The sequence below is a fragment of the Orcinus orca genome, chromosome 10 (assembly GCF_937001465.1).
Source record: "Orcinus orca chromosome 10, mOrcOrc1.1, whole genome shotgun sequence".
Lineage (NCBI taxonomy): Eukaryota > Metazoa > Chordata > Mammalia > Artiodactyla > Delphinidae > Orcinus > Orcinus orca.
The window spans coordinates 20454091-20471420 of record NC_064568.1 but is presented as its reverse complement, the minus strand read 5'-3'; the positions used below and the strand labels follow the sequence as shown (position 1 = coordinate 20471420).

At 38.6% G+C, this 17330-nt stretch overlaps 1 protein-coding gene across 10 annotated transcripts in view; it reads left to right on the top strand.

Annotated features, from left to right (window-relative positions):
- Nucleotides 1-14334, top strand: part of MITF (melanocyte inducing transcription factor) — a 223509-nt gene extending 209175 nt beyond the window's left edge. For all 10 annotated transcript variants that reach the window (XM_049715814.1, XM_049715812.1, XM_049715813.1 and 7 more), the window contains 3 exons: nucleotides 2011-2086; nucleotides 5632-5779; nucleotides 10758-14334. In XM_049715814.1, the coding sequence (XP_049571771.1) occupies nucleotides 2011-2086; nucleotides 5632-5779; nucleotides 10758-11159 (626 nt within the window). In that variant the 3' untranslated portion in view covers nucleotides 11160-14334. The remainder of the gene's footprint in view (nucleotides 1-2010; nucleotides 2087-5631; nucleotides 5780-10757) is intronic.
- The last annotated feature ends 2996 nt before the right edge of the window (nucleotides 14335-17330 follow it).

Sequence of the window (17330 nt, the reverse complement as noted above, 5' to 3'; positions counted from 1 at the left end):
TGTGGGATCTTCCCGGACTGGGGCACGAACCCGTGTCCCCTGCATCAGCAGGCGGACTCTCAACCACTGCGCCACCAGGGAAGCCCGGTGGAGCTATTTGCGTGGGAAAGACCAGGAGCTCAAGTTTGGAACGCTGGGGCTGCCTGTTGGACCTCCATATGGAGACATCTAGTAGTCAGACTTATGAGTCTGGAGTTCTGGGGAGATGACTGGGCTGCAAATACAAGTATGGGAGTCATCAGTGTATATGTGGTATTTAAAAGCATGAGACTAAATGGGGTCACCTGGAAGTGAATGTAGACCGAGTAGAGTCCTAAGAACTGTGTCCTGGGTGCACATCTAGGCCACGTGTGTGTTTATTCTTAGAACATAAAAATAATCACAAAGGATATATAACAGATTTTGCAGTGGTGGTATCTGGATCATCGGGGATTTTTATTTCATTTCATGTGTTTCAGTATTGTTTGTTTTTTTATGATTATTATATGCTTGGAAAAAGTAAGAAAACATGGCATACTTCAGAGTTTGGGGGAAGTTAGCTAGAAGATCAGAGGTCCAAAAGTTTCTTCTTCAGAGCCATTTAGCATTACTTACTGTTTCTATTTTATAAAAGTCTGATAATAAGACAGTATTATACATAACTGATTCAATCATAGAAATAATCATTCAGCTAAGAAAAAATGCAATATATATTGAGAAAGTAGTGAATAATATTATTTACCTAAGTGTGCACAATATTAGTGAGTCAAATATAAATATATGTTAGGTTTTAATATGTGTAAAGTAAAATATTAATATCTTTAATCCAATTTATTAGACTTTAAGTTATTTGGAATTTATTTGTCAGGCTAGGTAAATTAAAAACATTTATTAACTCATATGCCTACTGTTTCACCCTCCCGTGAGAAGATGATAATTTAGTTGAACGTACAGCTGGATTTATAAAAGAAGAATGCTGTTAGGATGCATGGTACAGTTAAAGATGCTTGACTTCTAGGATTATTGTATTCAGTACTGTCGCCCCTGGACACGTCTGCCTATTGAGCACTTGAAATGTGACTAGTCCAAATCGTGGCATGCTGTCAGTGTAAAACTGGATTTTGAAAAGTTAGTACAAAGAAAAGAATATTAAATATCTAATTTATAAATTTTTATATAGTTTACATGTAGAAATTATAATATTTTGGATAGACTGAGTTTAATAAAACTATTAAATTACACCTCTTTCTTTTTCCTTATTTAATGTGACTACTAGAAAACTAAAAATTACATATGAAACTTGCATTATATTTCTCTTGGGCAGTACTGGGCTAGAGGAGGGGTTTTTGTATGACCTGTAGCCTAAGAATGTTTTTTACATTTTTAAATGGCTTTAAAATATCAAAATGCGAATAATATTTTGTGATATGTGAGAATTATATAAAATCCAAATTTCAGCATCCAATGTTTCTTGCTAGTAAACTAGATACAAAAATTGTATCTAGTTAGTATTACTACATTTTGAATTCTCTTAGCACAAAATTTGTGGAAATCTGTTTTCTCTCTTGCTGTGTAAGTACCTAATAATATGCTTAATTTTGCTATTTGGCCCACAGAGTACTCACTATCAGGCCCTTTGCAGAAAGCTTGCTGCCCCTGGTCTGGAGGATCAGGGCTGAGTACAGGCTGTTCTCCACTTATTGCTGGGTGTCCTTGTCAGGTCCCCAATATCACCAAGGTAGTTTTGTCATTTGTAACTGAGGATGGTAACTCCAATTTCAGGAGTTACTAGAGTCAAATGAGAATTTACAATCTCAGGGCTTCGTAAATGATAAAGCTCTATACAAAGCTAGCTCATTTTTTAAAGGGCTTTATCTTCAGTACCAAAACTAGGAGAATAACCAGGAAATACAGATTCGTTTCTGTTGTCCTGACTCAGCAGCATTAACATGCACATGCCTTTAATGAGATATGCTAAATGCGTACATGTCACCATTACTAATAGCCCTTTCCTGTGCTTTTTTCTTGAAGTTGAACGAAGAAGAAGATTTAACATAAATGACCGCATTAAGGAACTAGGTACTTTGATTCCCAAGTCAAATGATCCGTGAGTACAATTGCATTGTATATTTTTTCGTACCTTAATGTTTTTTCATATGTTGCAAAAAGCACACAGTTATAAAAACTAAAGAAGTACTCCCTCTCCCTTTGTTCCATTTGTGAATACTTCTTACGCCTTTCTTTTGAAATCTGAAATTTTGAGAGAAATGAACTGAAATTGAAATCTGAAATTTCGAGAGAAATGAACTGGATTGTTCAAAAGTATTATTGGACATGAGCTGTTCAGCTTTGGATGTGAGGAAGTGACTTCCTGATATCTGAGAATCCTTGGCAACTAAACACCGAACTACTAAAAAAATTCTTTTTATCAGTTCATGCAGGACAGAGATTTCAGTAGCTGATAAAGCAAGATTTGTTAGCTATTTGTTTGCCAACAAACTCATACAATATCTGTAGGCATGGAGAGCTGATATTGGAGATTTCAAGTTTAACAGTATTCAGCAGGCAAAAGGTCAATTTTTTCCCCAAAAATTACATGCCCTTTGTATTACCAATCTAGGAAAAAGAGTAAGTTTTAATCCTCTTATAAGCACAGGTCAGCTAATTTGGATTTCAGCTTTCAGTCTCTCATGCCGCTCTTTCAGAGATAACGGTTGTAAAGATAATTTTCCTACTAGCAATGTCAGCAAATAGGACAACAAATACACAATTTTTATCCATTAGAAATTGGCCCATTTGTAGTGAGGGGCTCGAAGATGTATACATTTTAATGGCTCCCACAGGCAGTCTATGAAATTAGCCTTTGAATATGACCTTTTAGCTACCTAATAAAATGTAAAGATGAAATCAAGCATTATTCATGCAAGGCTTATTAAATTTGCTATTCACATTATTGTCAGGGAATTTGTGACAAAATAAAATAAAACCATTGCCCATTCTAAGGTGGTTTTGATGAATGTTCAAGCGCAGTCTCCATCGTCAACATTTTGCTTTCCCAGGTTTCAAGGAAAGCTGTTTTGAAACTCAAAACATTCAAAATCTCAGTTCTGCAGCACAAATGCATCCTACGAAGGGGCTGTGACCTTCATTTCCTATAGTCAGTCTTGCATGATAGTTGAAATTGAATTCCCATTTTCCTATTCTTTATCAGCTTTCACTTTTTAGCATATTCTTTTAAACTGTAGCACGTGGATCTCTTTAGCAACATATTATGAAATTATGGGGCTGCAGTGAAAGCCTCTATTTGCATATCTTCTTTCTCTGTTGTATTAGAATACTTGTGTGTTTATAATCTGAACTGATAACAATCTTTAATTGTAGGCATTGTTTCAAGATGAAATGGACTGCAGTCTGTATGGGGGTTTTCCTATACCAGGTTTCTGGAACAGACTTTGGGACTGCTATAGAGACATAGTCTAGCTGATCATGGTCTCAGCCCCATACCCTCTCCTGCCCTAGAGTCGATCTACTTTTATTGACTTATATATTAGGGATCTGTTTACACTTCTGTGTAAAAAAAGGGTCGCTCTCGTTGCAAAAAAAAAAAAAAAAGTTTGAAAACCCCAAAGCATAATTGATTAATTGGGTCTCACAAGGAAGTAAAACCCAAGAAAACTGGTTGGAATAGTCTCTTCTTAAAAACGGAGTGGCTGCTTGCCTGTTTCAGTAGTGGTCTCTCACTTTACTGGCCTAGTGAAGGCATCTTTCATTATAATTTTATTTCTCTCTGGCGGCTGAAGTTTCTGTTGTTTTCTTCCTAGCCCTGAACATTAAGTGGGTTGGCTTTGTGCTCACTCCGAGTATCTCAGGACACCTCCCTGGGTTGCCATCTTTGGTGCCCAGACCCCAGGGATCAACCCCTGGGAATTCTCTGGGGGCTGTAATTCAGCATCCCATGGGAGAGCTTCTGTTTTGTTCTTCATCTAACCCATATGAGGATCAATTACTTGGTGGCTTGTTTTAATGGCCTTCCATTCACATGTCCCAGCTGATACTTCCAATCTCCTTTTAGCAGCTAAAGATTATGGGGTAGGAGGTTTTCCATACATTAAATTGTTTTTGTTTTCATCATTGTCATTATCATCATGAATATTTTCTATAAGAGAGCTCAGGTTAATTTAAAGCACTATAAAAATATTACTGTTAGTTATAATTCTATTCTTAATTGTTTTCTGGGGTGCTCTAAACTTTTCAACTCACTTTTAGCTACATTTTAATGGCATTCTTAATGTCCTCATATAGGAATACAGTAGTGCTATAGTGTTTAAAAACTGAAAGGCACCAAACTCAGGCTACCTGGGTTTGAATTCCAAAACTGTCCCCTACTGGATGTCTGACTTGGGGAAGAATTCTCATATTTCTTTTTTCTCATCTGTTAAAAGAAAAAGGGGGAAGGAGGACCAGAATATTCCTACCTAGTCTAGTTGTTTTGAGCACTCAGTCACATAAGAGGAAGAGTAGTTTAGGGCATGGGGTCTGGCACCAGAGTCTCCAGGCTTCCCGGCTGTACCACTTCCAGGCTGTGTGACTTTGGGCAAATTACTTAACCTCTCTGTGCCTTTGTTTTCCAGTCTGTAACATGGGGATAATATTAGTGCCTACCGATTAAGGTTGTTATGATTAAGTGAGCTGCAAAGCACTTTGAAAAGTACCTGTCATGCAGTAAATGCTGTTTAAAGATAGCTATGGTAATTACCACATTGAGTCCTTAACACAGTGCCTGCTCCACTGTTTGAACTGCATTCTAAACTTTTCCCAGCATATTCATATAAAGTGCCTCCTTTGATTCTAACAACATACCTATGAGGCTGCTCATACAAGCATGGTATCATTGTTTTGTTTTTGTTTTGTTTTGTTTTCTTTTGCGGTACATGGGCCTCTCACTGCTGTGGCCTCTCCTGTTGCGGAGTACAGGCTCTGGACGCGCAGGCCCAGCGGCCATGGCTCACGGGCCCAGCTGCTCCGCAGCATGTGGGATCTTCCTGGACCGGGGCACAAACCCATGTCCCCTGCATCGGCAGGTGGACTCTCAACCACTGCGCCACCAGGGAAGCCCGGTATTGTTGTTTTGTAGATGAGGAGGTGGAGATCGGAGAGAGGTTGATATTGATGGGAATATTCATGATAAAACCCAAGGATGCCATTTTTATGCCACATACAATCAAGTAGTGAGATCTCACAGAATTTTTTTTTAATCATAGCTTATTCTGTCTGAGTGGGTTAACTTTTATAGTCCTAGAAATCTGTAACTATTGAATATAGTGTTTAAGAGTGTTGACTTTGTCATCAGCAGACCTAAATTTAAGTCCTGACTCCACCTTCATGTAGCTCTGGGACCGAAGCCAAGTTGAATCGTCTCTGATTCAACATGTGCACAACGTCCCTCTGACTCCAGGCGCCTGTCCGGGTGAAAGAAGATAACGTAGAAGTCACGGGTGGACGGTGTCCAGCGAGTTGCCGGCACCCGATGAATGATAGCGATTCTCAACTTCTAATTGTTACCTCGTCTTCAGAAACTGAATGCTCTAAATATTGAATTTTCATGGAGCCTTCAATCCTAAAACAGTCTGTTTCCTTCCATTTTCATCCCAGAGACATGCGCTGGAACAAGGGAACCATTTTAAAAGCGTCTGTGGACTATATCCGGAAGTTGCAACGGGAACAGCAACGTGCTAAAGAGCTTGAAAACAGACAGAAGAAGCTGGAGCACGCCAACCGGCACTTGTTACTCAGAATACAGGTACCAGGCGTGTGCAGGGTGAAGGTGACTACATGTTAGTGACTTGAAGATGGGAGAAGTATAATGAGCCATGAGGGAGTTGATTTATGTGATCCTAGTACAGTCTGTACTCATTATTTGTGGATTCCGCTTTGTGATTTTGTTTCCTAGTAACAATTTATTTGAAACCCCCAGATCGACACTTGTGGCACTTCACGCTCATTTGCAGACATGTGCAGCATGGCAAATGTGACTTGGCTGGTGCGTTTGCTTCTAGTTAAGGTTGGGCAAGGCCATGCTCTGTCTTCTTGTTTCAGCTCATACTGTAAACAAGTGTCCTTTTTTGCTGTCTATTTAGTGCCATGTTTTTCACATTTTTGTGGGTGTTTTGGGTGATTTGCTGTTTAAAGTGGCCTCTGAGCATGGCCCTGAAATGCTTTCACATCTTCCTAAGCACAGGAAGGCTGTGATGTGCCTTATGGAGAGAAGTTTCATTCAGGCATGAGTTGTGGTCCTGTTGGCCTTGAGTTTAATGTTAATGAATCAATGATATGTAGTAAACAAGGTGACTTCAAACAGGAACATACATAAAACAAAGTTGCATGTTGATTGGTTGGTGAAATGTTGTGCGCAGATGCTTGCAGGACCCTAATCCTCTGTTCCCTCCCGGAACAATGGTTCGGCATTCACTAATTCAGTGTTCATAGCAACTCTGTAGCACGTCTTTGGCCATTCATGCTCCTGTGACAAAAACACCGTAGACTGGGTGGCTTACACAACAAACATTTATTTTTCACAGTTCTGGAGGCTGGGAAATCTATCAAGGTACCGGCAGATTTGTTGTGTGATGAGAGCCTGCTTCTTAGTTCATAGATAGCTGTCTTCTTGCTGCAACTTCACAGGGCAAAAGGGGTGAGGGACCTCTCTGGGGTCTCTTTTCATAAGGACACTCATGCTATTCATGAAGGCCCCCCGCCTGTGACCTAATCGCCTCCCAAAGCCCTACCTCCAAATACCATCACATTGGGAATTAGGTTTCAGCACATGAACTTTGGGGGGCATAGACTTCGGTCCATAGCCATAAGTACTGCAAATCTTGAGAATTGAGAGTAGTTGTTAAATACAAAGATACCTTAGTATTGAGTGGGGTGCAGTCCATGGTCAAAGCTCATGTATAGGGAACCTGGGACACCCAGAAGATCGTATCATCAGGGTATAAATTTTAGAAATAGTTACAGATAATGAAGTTATACCATATGTATCTTTAGCTTACATACTCTTAGTGGGAGAAATACTATTTTAGTTATACATGTAATTCACCTGTCATTCAATTTAAGGCGTGTACCTACCAACGTAACCATGAGCTGGGGGATCCCTGTAATACCAGCTCCTGGTGCTCCGTCATCACTTGGCTTTTCATGGTGAATATAAAGATGCAACTTCCTCTGGAACTGTCTTGAAGAAGAGAAAGAAAAACTGACTCCTTGCTAATGACTAAAGGAGTTGGCTAGGGTTATTTTAATTTACTTGCTGACTTTGAACACAGCCAACCCGTAAGGGTCGATGACGTTGTATCTTCTTCTTAAGTAGATGGACCCACTTATACCCAGTTTCGCCATAGAGCAATGGTTGTGGAGCAGCAGTGTAGAGTATAGGCACTTCAGAGACTGCCTGGTGGTGGTTATTCCCCGATGATGAACTTATTTAACAGAGTCGTTTACTGCTGATTTCCAAGCTTGTTCATACCCCACAACACTGTTGACATTTCTAGATGTCACATCTCTCATGTCATGGCAGCGATCTTCAGCCCTGGGTCAGAGAGGCAGAAGGTGGTTCTCCTCTAGGGGGTGCCTTTTGGAATCTTGGTAGTGAAATAGAGGTTATGTGTCATTTGAAAATCCCCCTTCCCTGCTTTCTCTCTTTTTGGCTTTTGCTGCTTGTTTTATGTTCCATGTCTTCAGTAATCAGACGCGGGTCTTTAGTCTCTTGTACTTAGTATATATACCTATTTATAAAAGCAACTTGTACTAATGCATCATTTCTTTATACAAATAATAAAATATAATAACTGTGTTGAAAGACAGGCTAGGTTTTGTTTTAAGGTTTCAAACGTATATATTCGTGTGAAATACGAATACCGTGAAAAATGTGAATTGGAAGTTGCATGGTGACGATGTCTTTGGTTTCTTCCAATGTCAGTGAAGCAGCCTTTAGAACTTCTGTGTATCATGGAAAGCATTATTAATTAGGAAAGCTGTGCTGTGCAATGAGCCTGAGTTCTCTAGGTGAGATCTATCACATTATTTAGCAATCTAAGTAACACTTTGTTCAGCTGGTAAACATTTTAAATTAAACAACAAAAGATTAGAGTAAGATGGATGCCTCTCTCAATCCAACTCTTTTTTTTTTAAGACACACTCCACGTGTGAGAGCGCTGTTCTTATTATGTGGCGTAGACTTACCGTTGTGCATGTGTTCAGCTTGGGCCTAAGGGGTTCCTTTCATTTTCACCCTAAGTGATACATGCAAAAATATTCACAGAATGAAGAGCATGAAGCCTTACTATCACTGGGACTGCAATTTTATTAAGCAGCCCAGCGCTTTGAAATGATGCCCAAGGAGACTTGTGTGTCTGGAGACGGTGTGAAGGAACGTGCATATACTGGTGTGACATCTCAGGCTCCCATCTCTTGTACTGCATCTCGAGGAAGACCTTGCTAATCAAACATCCTTTAATACAGGCTGAACACAACTTTTCAGGAACATGGGCAAAGGTTGTGGGCAAAGGTTGAAAGGTTGTGTCCTGTTGGAGAGTACATTTCCCCCTCTCATGACGCAAGGTGACTTGCTTCAAATGTATATTCTGTTATTTTTATTGTATCACAAACATAGGAAGATGGCATTGGCTTGTAGAAGCAAATTGCTCTTCAGGATCAGTTGGGGTCTTTACGGTTCATTGTAGGGGAGTGGTCTAGGCATTCTCAGAAAGGGAAAAGGAAAAGAGCTTGTTTGGAAGGTATTTGAAATGAGGCACTGGGGCAAGTCTCTGACACTCAGGAAGTGAATTAGGCACCTAGGGCTGCCATTACAAATACCACAGACTAGACAGCTTACACAACAGAGATTTATTTTCTTCTAGTTCTGGAGACTAGAAATCCAAGATCAAGGTGTGGGCAGGGTTGGTTTTTCTGTGGCTTCTCTCCTAGGCCACCTTTTCCCTGTGTTTTCCTATTCTTGTGGCTTTTCCTATGTGTATCTCCGCGTCCTCATCTCCCCTCACCGATATTAGATGAGGACCTACCCTAAGGATCTCATTTTAACCTAATCACCTCTTGAAAGACACTATCTCCATGTACAGTCACATTCTGAGGTCCTGGAGGTTAGGATTTCAACATAGGATTTTGGGGAGGGGACACAATTCAGTCCGTAATAGGAAGGATGTGAAGAAAGTATAGGAACAGATTGAGGACTTTCTTGTGGAATTTAAAAAAGCAAAAAAACTCCCTTTGCCTTGGTGAGATGGGTTAAATGATGCATCCCAAACTTCAGTTACGTGTATGGAATTTTCATAACTTTGGCCGTTACTACTCAATCTTTATTAGTTCCAGTGCCCTTGATCTCTTAGTAACTTTTTCACTGCACCTTAGACCAAAAAAATACCTACCATTTCCTTGTTAGGTGCTAACAACTTAGTAGCCATTTGAAAATATAAAACGTATAAATTGAAAGAAAAATCACATTTTAATTTTATTTTTAAATAACCACATTACTTACTAGTGAGATATGTGTGCCTGTGAGGCACTGCACAGCTTCTCCAATCTTGGAGTCAGATTGGATGCTGCCACCCTCGTTTCCCATTCCACACTGATTTTCATGCAGGAGTTGTTTTTTTCTTTTTTTCATTTTTTTTTTTTTTTAATCACAACAACTACCTGAGACCCGGCTTTGTGTTGATATGATGTGATGGAAACAATGTAACACAATCTAATACTGGGAGTTCATTATAGTACCCGTAGATATCTCTGCACAGTGTAGGGAGCGTAGACCTGTACTGTTTACTGATTATTTTCCTTCAATCAGCTCACATTTTGACATTTTATTTTTACATTTTTTAACTTCTCCTCCCTGTTAACATTAACATCTATGAGAAACTGTCTCTGTATTTCATACATAATAAAATCCATATACAACCTAAAAATCATTTACTGTATTACCAGTGATACTCTATGTACTTTAAGAAAAATGGTGTTTATTAATTTGAAAGAGCAAAACATTTTTATTTTAACAATTTATTTTTTTGCAAATGTATGATTTTTTTAAATTAATTAATTTATTATTTATGTTTGGCTGTGTTGGGTCATTGTTGCTGCGTGTGGGCTTTCTCTAGTTGCGGTGTGCGGGCTGCTCCTTGCGGTGGCTTCTCTTGCTGCAGAGCATGGGCTGTAGGTGCGCGAGCTTCAGTAGTTGCAGCACACGGGCTCAGTGGTTGTGGCTCACGGGCTCTAGAGCGCAGACTCAGTAGCTGTGGCACACAGGCTTAGTTGCCCTGCGGCATGTGGGATCTTCCCGGACCAGGGATCGAACCTGTGTCCCCTGCATTGGCAGGCGGATTCTTAACCACTGCGCCACGAGGGAAGTCCCTGGTTTTTTAAAAATACTTTTTAAAGCAATTTTAGGTTCAGAGCAAAATTGAGCCGAAGGTGTGGAGAGTTCCCATATACCTCCTGCTCCCACAAGTATATAGCCTCCCCCAATATTAATATCCCCACCAGAGTGGGCATTTCAACACTAGATGAACCTATAGTGAGACATCATTATAACCCAAAGTCCCTACTTGGCATTAGGGTTCACTGTTGGCGTTGCACACCATTTGGGTTTGGACGAATGCATAACAACATGTAACCGTCATTATAGTATCATGTATCGTACAGTAGTTTCACTGTCTTAAAATCCTCTGTGCACCACCTCTTTAAGTTTCTGATTTTTATTTTACTTTTAGGAACTTGAAATGCAGGCTCGAGCTCATGGACTTTCCCTTATTCCATCCACGGGTCTCTGCTCTCCAGATTTGGTGAGTCGGATCATCAAGCAGGAACCCGCTCTTGAGAACTGCAGCCAAGACCTCCTCCAACAACACGCAGACCTAACCTGTACAACGACCCTGGATCTCACAGACGGCACCATCACCTTCAACAACAACTTTGGAGCTGGGACCGAGAGCAGCCAAGCCTATAGCGTTCCCACGAAAATGGGATCCAAACTGGAAGACATCCTCATGGACGATACTCTTTCTCCTGTTGGCATAACTGATCCACTTCTTTCCTCGGTGTCCCCTGGGGCATCCAAAACCAGCAGCCGAAGGAGCAGTATGAGCATGGAAGAAACCGAGCACGCTTGCTAGCAAATTCCCCCTGCTCTGCATTCCCACAGACTGCTTCCTTTCTTGATTAGCAGATTTAATAATTTACCTGAAGGGGTTTTCTTGATCATTTTCCTTTAATATGAAAATTTTTTTTTCATGCTTTATCAATAGCCCAGGATATATTTTATTTTTAGAATTTTGTGAAACAGACTTGTATATTCTATTTTACAACTACAAATGCCTCCAAAGTACTGTATGGTAGTGTACAGTATCTGTGAACTGAATTCACCCCAGATTTTGGCTTTCAGAGCAAGAGGATTTTTGCATCAGAGAAATTGCTGTCCATTTTTATTCAGGGGAAACTTGGTTTGCTGTTTGCATGCCTGTGACTTCCTTGGAAATGAAATGTAAAGTTTAATTGAAAGAATGTAAAGCAACGAAAAGAAAGAGAAAGAGAGAGAGGAGGAGGGTGGGGAAGAGAAGAAGAAAAAGAAATCCATACTAACACTTTTCCATTTTGTAAATGTATTGATTCATTGGTACTGCCTTAAAGATACAGTACCCTTTTAGCATCATTTAGTCTTTATACTGCAAACTATTTAAAGAAATACTATAGTCCATAAAAGAAAAAAAATGCAACCATTTTCACGTGCATTGTCTGGTTAGAAAATGTAACTGATACCTTAGGTGCAACTGAAATTGAAGGGAGATATAGACCAAGGCTCTGAAACATGGGGTCTCATCTTGTTCTCATTCATTCTGTGCTCTGTTACAGTTTTCCTCATCAGTGAGTGTGATTCAGTTTTTCATAAGATATATTTTATTTTGAAATGGAAATTAACGTCCTCTCAAAGTAAAATGTTGAGGAGCACTGAAAGTTTTCCTCCTTTTTTTTTTCCTCTTCAATTTCGCTTTTGATAAGAAAACCAAACTGGGCACATTTCTAATTGGCTTTACTATTTTTATTTTTAAATTATGTTTTACTGTTCATTTGATTTGTACAGATTCTTTATTATCATTGTTCTTTTCAATATGTTTGTATTAATTTGTAAGAATACGCATCTTAAAATGGCAAGTTTTCAATATTTTTACAACTCACTGGTGGTTTTCCGCATTCTTTGTACACACATGAAAGAAAACTTTTATGCAAGGTCTTGCGTTTAAAGAGAGCTTTGTGAATATTTTGTATATTACAGTCTCACTCAGAACTATTTTCCACACATTTAAGCTGTAGTATAAATAGGCTAAAACCGGCTTTCTAGAGAGAAACAACTTACATATTTATTTTTAGTGACATAAAACTAGCAATATCCTTGGAGAATGATACCATAGCGTTAATATGCCCGTTATGGTCGTTTAAATTGGGGTTTATTTCAGCAGACCTGCTGAATGGTTTTTAAAGAGAGAAATACTGTATTGGCCAATTACTGTTACTTGATAACAATGTTTTAACAAACAGCAATGTTGTAAAGTTAGTTTCAGTGCATTATCTACTTGTATAGTCCTATGCAATAACAGTAGTGTTACATATATTGTATCAGGCCTAGATGTTCTATACAGATGACAAATGGTGTTAAGAGGCAGGCTGTTGAATGGAGTTTCTCAGTAGCAGCCTACAGTTGAATAGCAAGTGGTATAAAGCATATCCATTCAGAATGAAGTGCCTTAAATATAGCAGAGTAGTCTCTAGCACTGACTGAACTGTAATGTAGGAGAAAGTCTCAAGATGGTATCTATAATCAAGAGGAACGTGTAGCATGGTGCCTATGTAGACAATATAAGAGCTTCCAATTTTCCTTCATATATTTTTAATATGAAATATATTTTAGTGACAGAGTGCCAACTTCTTTCATCAGGAAACCTTATTCAGGAGGTATTTGTGTGTGTGTGTGTGTGTGTGTGTGTGTGTGTGTGTTTTTAAAGAAAAACAGTTTAAATGTCAACTGTGAATTGGTGATGGATATTGGAGGGTTCAGACAGAAGGACTGTCAGATGTATGAATGGATGGCTTACGTGAAAATAATCAACCGCATAGTTACCATGCACGGTGGGCCATGAGAATCCTTGGAAACATTGATGATGCTATCAGTTTTACAGCTTTATGACTTAAGGGGGTAGGGAAAATTAGTTCCCATTCTTTCAGCCCCCTTAATTGTACAGCTCTTTTCCTAGAATAGTGATGCAAATCTGCATGAACAGCTAATTGTACCATAGTGTTCATTGATACAATCATAGCAGTGTCTCTTTTTCTCTTCATATTTATATAGGGGGAGGGGAACTGGGCGCAAAAGTCGAAGATCGCGATGATATGATGCTAGTTTTCCTTAGCTGATTTAGAGAGTTCTTAAAAATAGAGCAAGTTTGACTCACCCATGGCCCAGGGAATTTGGCCAGGGTTAAGCCACCTTATAGAAGGCTTTGTGGAAAGAAAGCATGGCTTCTCGTACCACTGCCCTGACGCTCGCAGCTCCTGAGGTCACCATTGCCTGCTTCTCCATCCCCTTCTTAACACAATTTCTGGGAGGGGGAAGGTGAGCAAGCTCAGGAGAATGCTGCAATCTCTGGGGTGGTTTTATTTATTTCTTTTTTGCCAACTAGAGTGTGGATGCGTCTTAGAGACTAGCTAAGCCAAGAGGCGGTGGTTTGAGCTCAGTGTTTGTGACAAGGAGAATGGTCCACACCACTCCCCCCATTCCTGGGTGCAGAATTGTGACTTGGGGTTGGGCCTCCATATGGAGTGACCAAAATGCCAAACTTGTCCACCTGCCTCTGGGTATGGCAATGGAAATACCAAACCTTCTGACTTTGCCAAAAACCATACAACCAACCTGGTCATACATAGGATGACAAAGTTCTTTCTGGTTGTTTTAAAATACTAAAGCAATAAGAACAAATAAAATACATAGGAAGTTAAAAGATATAAAATAAAGCACAAAGGAATGCACTTACTAATATTTTTTTTAAATGCACTGGGGAAACGATGTTGATAACAGTATATAAAAACATCCCTATTTCTTGAAAAAAAATGACAAATGACTGTCTCTTGCGGACGCTTGGTACTGTAATGTTAATACTAGTCACCTGCTGTTGGATGCAGCAATAATTTCTGTATGGTCCATAGCACTGTATATTATGGATCGATATTAATGTATCCAATGAAATAACTGAACTGTTGTTCTTGATAGCCTCATTAAAGCATTTGGTTTTTCACGTAGTGGTGGCCAATTGTGTTTAGTTAATGCCAATTTTGAATATTTTTTGCTTTATCAAAAAATAGGAGCACACATTTTCTTCTGACTTAATGAATAACAAATTGCATGAAAAAAATTTAAATGCCAGTAAGTACCTTTTTTGTTTTAAATGCCACTCTAAGATACTACTTTTTGGTTTTAAAGATTTTTGATTACTTTATGACTTGCACTGAGATGAACGATAATTATGCAGCTTTCCCCCCCCCTCTGAATTTAGGGAGTTTTAAAAGTCCCAAATGCCAAGAATTCATTTTAGATATAGGAATTTTATTTTAAATGTTTCAGTGAGAGGTGGCTTTACAAAGAGAGAAATTGTCAGAGAAACTCTTGCATATTTACGAAAAAGGTACTGGGTTTTTAAAATACAAATTTGTGATAATGAAAGCTTAATATACCCAGGTTGCCAGCTTCTGGCTGTTTTTTTTAAAAATTTTTTTAAATACAGTACTTAAGAATCATTTGATAAATGTTGGATTTGAATTGGGAAGTGTCAGACAAAACACGTCTTTATTCCCTAGCTAGACCTTAAACTTCTGCCCTTAAAAAAAAAAAAATCATCTGGTTTAACCTCTGGAGAAAATGAGCGAGAAACTTCCCGTAACATTTCTGTTCTGATTGTCAGCTTTTTCTTAAGCATGATTTTTTTCCCCCTTAAATTATAATATACAATAATTGAGCCTTTTCTTTTTCAGAGTTAGTTGAATCATTTATATTTCCCATAGACATGTGATTGTGTGATGTCTTAAAAACGTGTACAAGTAGGAAGATTTCGTATCTGAACAAGAGAATTTTCTGGGCCACACTGAAAGCGGGTAAGTTGAAAGTTGGGGCTTTTCACCTCAGGGGGTCTGTACCAGGACTTTAACCCAGGTTTCTGACCTGTTAATAAACATTCACTTCACAGTCTATAAGGATCTTTAATCTCTAGCTCCCCGCCCCACCAAACTGTTACCTGAACATCAGACATTGGCCTACAGCTTAGATGATTTTATTTCATATCCACAGACTTACCTTTCTTAAATTTTTTATTAAGCAAACCCACTTAAAAAACAAACATACATATCCCTGAATGGCAAAGCATGGACTTTCAGCTAAAGTTACTGATTTTGAATCTCATCTCTGCCCGTTGCCAGCTGTGTGATTTTGAGCAATTTACTTAGTTTCTCTGTGTCTCAATTTTCTTTCTGTTCATTGGAAATAATAAGAGCAGCTACCACAGAGTGGTCCTGTGAAGACTATTCAAATTAATACACTAGGATTTTTGCTTGACAGCACATAATAAATCCTCAGTAAGTGTAGCTATTTGTATATTATCATCATAAACACTTTCATTATTAAAAAAGAAGAATGTTCCCTGGGCCACCTAAAACCATCATATGTATCAACAGAAGCGTGCACGTGTTGAGAAACACTGCATTTTAGTATATGACTAACGTCTGTGTGAATTGGCAAGGTGACAGAAGCCACAGGCTACTTTGGAGAAGAGGGCATCATTGTCTCTAGGATCCAGGATTAAAATATTTTAAAGAATTAGTAATAAATCCAATTTACATTGTAAAAACATCTTCAGCACAAATGACCTAAAAGTTAAATTGTTTTAAACCTTTATACTCTGCATGTATGCTTCTGCCATGAGAACTATTATATTATTTCCAGAAAATTTGTCTTGCTGTAGCTGAAATCTCTATTATATTCCTTAGAGAGTTAAATTTTATAATCCTTTATGATATACATTGATGTTATGTATCTAAAGAGTGGTGTCTTGACTATATCCTATCCGTTCACTTTTCTATCAATATTTAAATGTTTTTCAGGTTTTTATTTTCAGTTAGACTTACATTTGATGACTTCTTTAGAACACCATCTGAGGAGTTAATCTTCATAATCCAGCCAATATAAATGAACCTTTAGAACTACCCTGTTTTTATTTTTTTGTGTATGCCAAGATTTAATGCATAGCCAAGTAGCACGAGGAAAGCTCATTTAAGAGGAGTGTTGTAAAGTTAGATTTTCATTATATTTAGAGAGAGATGGTGATGATCTCTTAATTCTTTGCTGCCACATCTGAAGCTCAATAGCAATGGTTTCATGTCCTCACCCATACTAACATGAATCTGTAATATACAGCTTATGCAGAATATAAATGAAGAAGTTTCCGTTCCATTCCCAGTTTTCCCAAGAGGAACGTTACCCACCCCACCCCCTCCAAATACAGAGTACATTTGCCATATTAAAATTGTCAGAGTTGTTTGTATATAAAATTTAGGCATGGCTAATCTTATTTGTGTTCAATATTTATAGGTCCTTGGAGCCTATTACCTATACCAGATATACTGGAAAGTAATACGACTGTACCCAAATCCAAATAAATCTCAGCAACATGTCTGAATGGTAAAGGCAGTTTGCTTTTGAAAAATTTGCATTTTAGATTTCTAATTATGGAGTCAGCTGAAGTTATATCCAAATGGGTGCAATTGTCACTCAAAGTTCCTTACATATTATTCAGACAGCAAAATCTGTGTAGATAGAAGCCACTAAACTACTGTTTCCCAAACTTTGCTTTGTGGAACTAGTTCCACAAGCTGTTCCAAAAGTTGCTTTGGGGAATGGGGGTTTTGGAAGTTGGGGTAGGAAGCAAAATGCTGTAGTTAATTTTCAGAGAGTTTACTTTGGGAAATACTGGGTTAATCCAACTTAAACAGGTATCTACTGCAAGACTTTTCACATTCTAAAATATGCGAGTGTGCATTGAGAGTTTTCGGGACTGGGAATAGTATGTAATGTTTCCCAGTCTTTTTGACCACAGGAGTGCGTGCGTACGTGTGTGCGTGCGTGCGTGTGTGTGTGTGTGTGTGTGTGTGTGTATAAAATACCTGTTAATGGTTCCACAGAACATAGTTTGGAAAATTCTGGAGATTTTTCAGAAATTATATAGTTGATAAAGATAATTCCTTCTGTT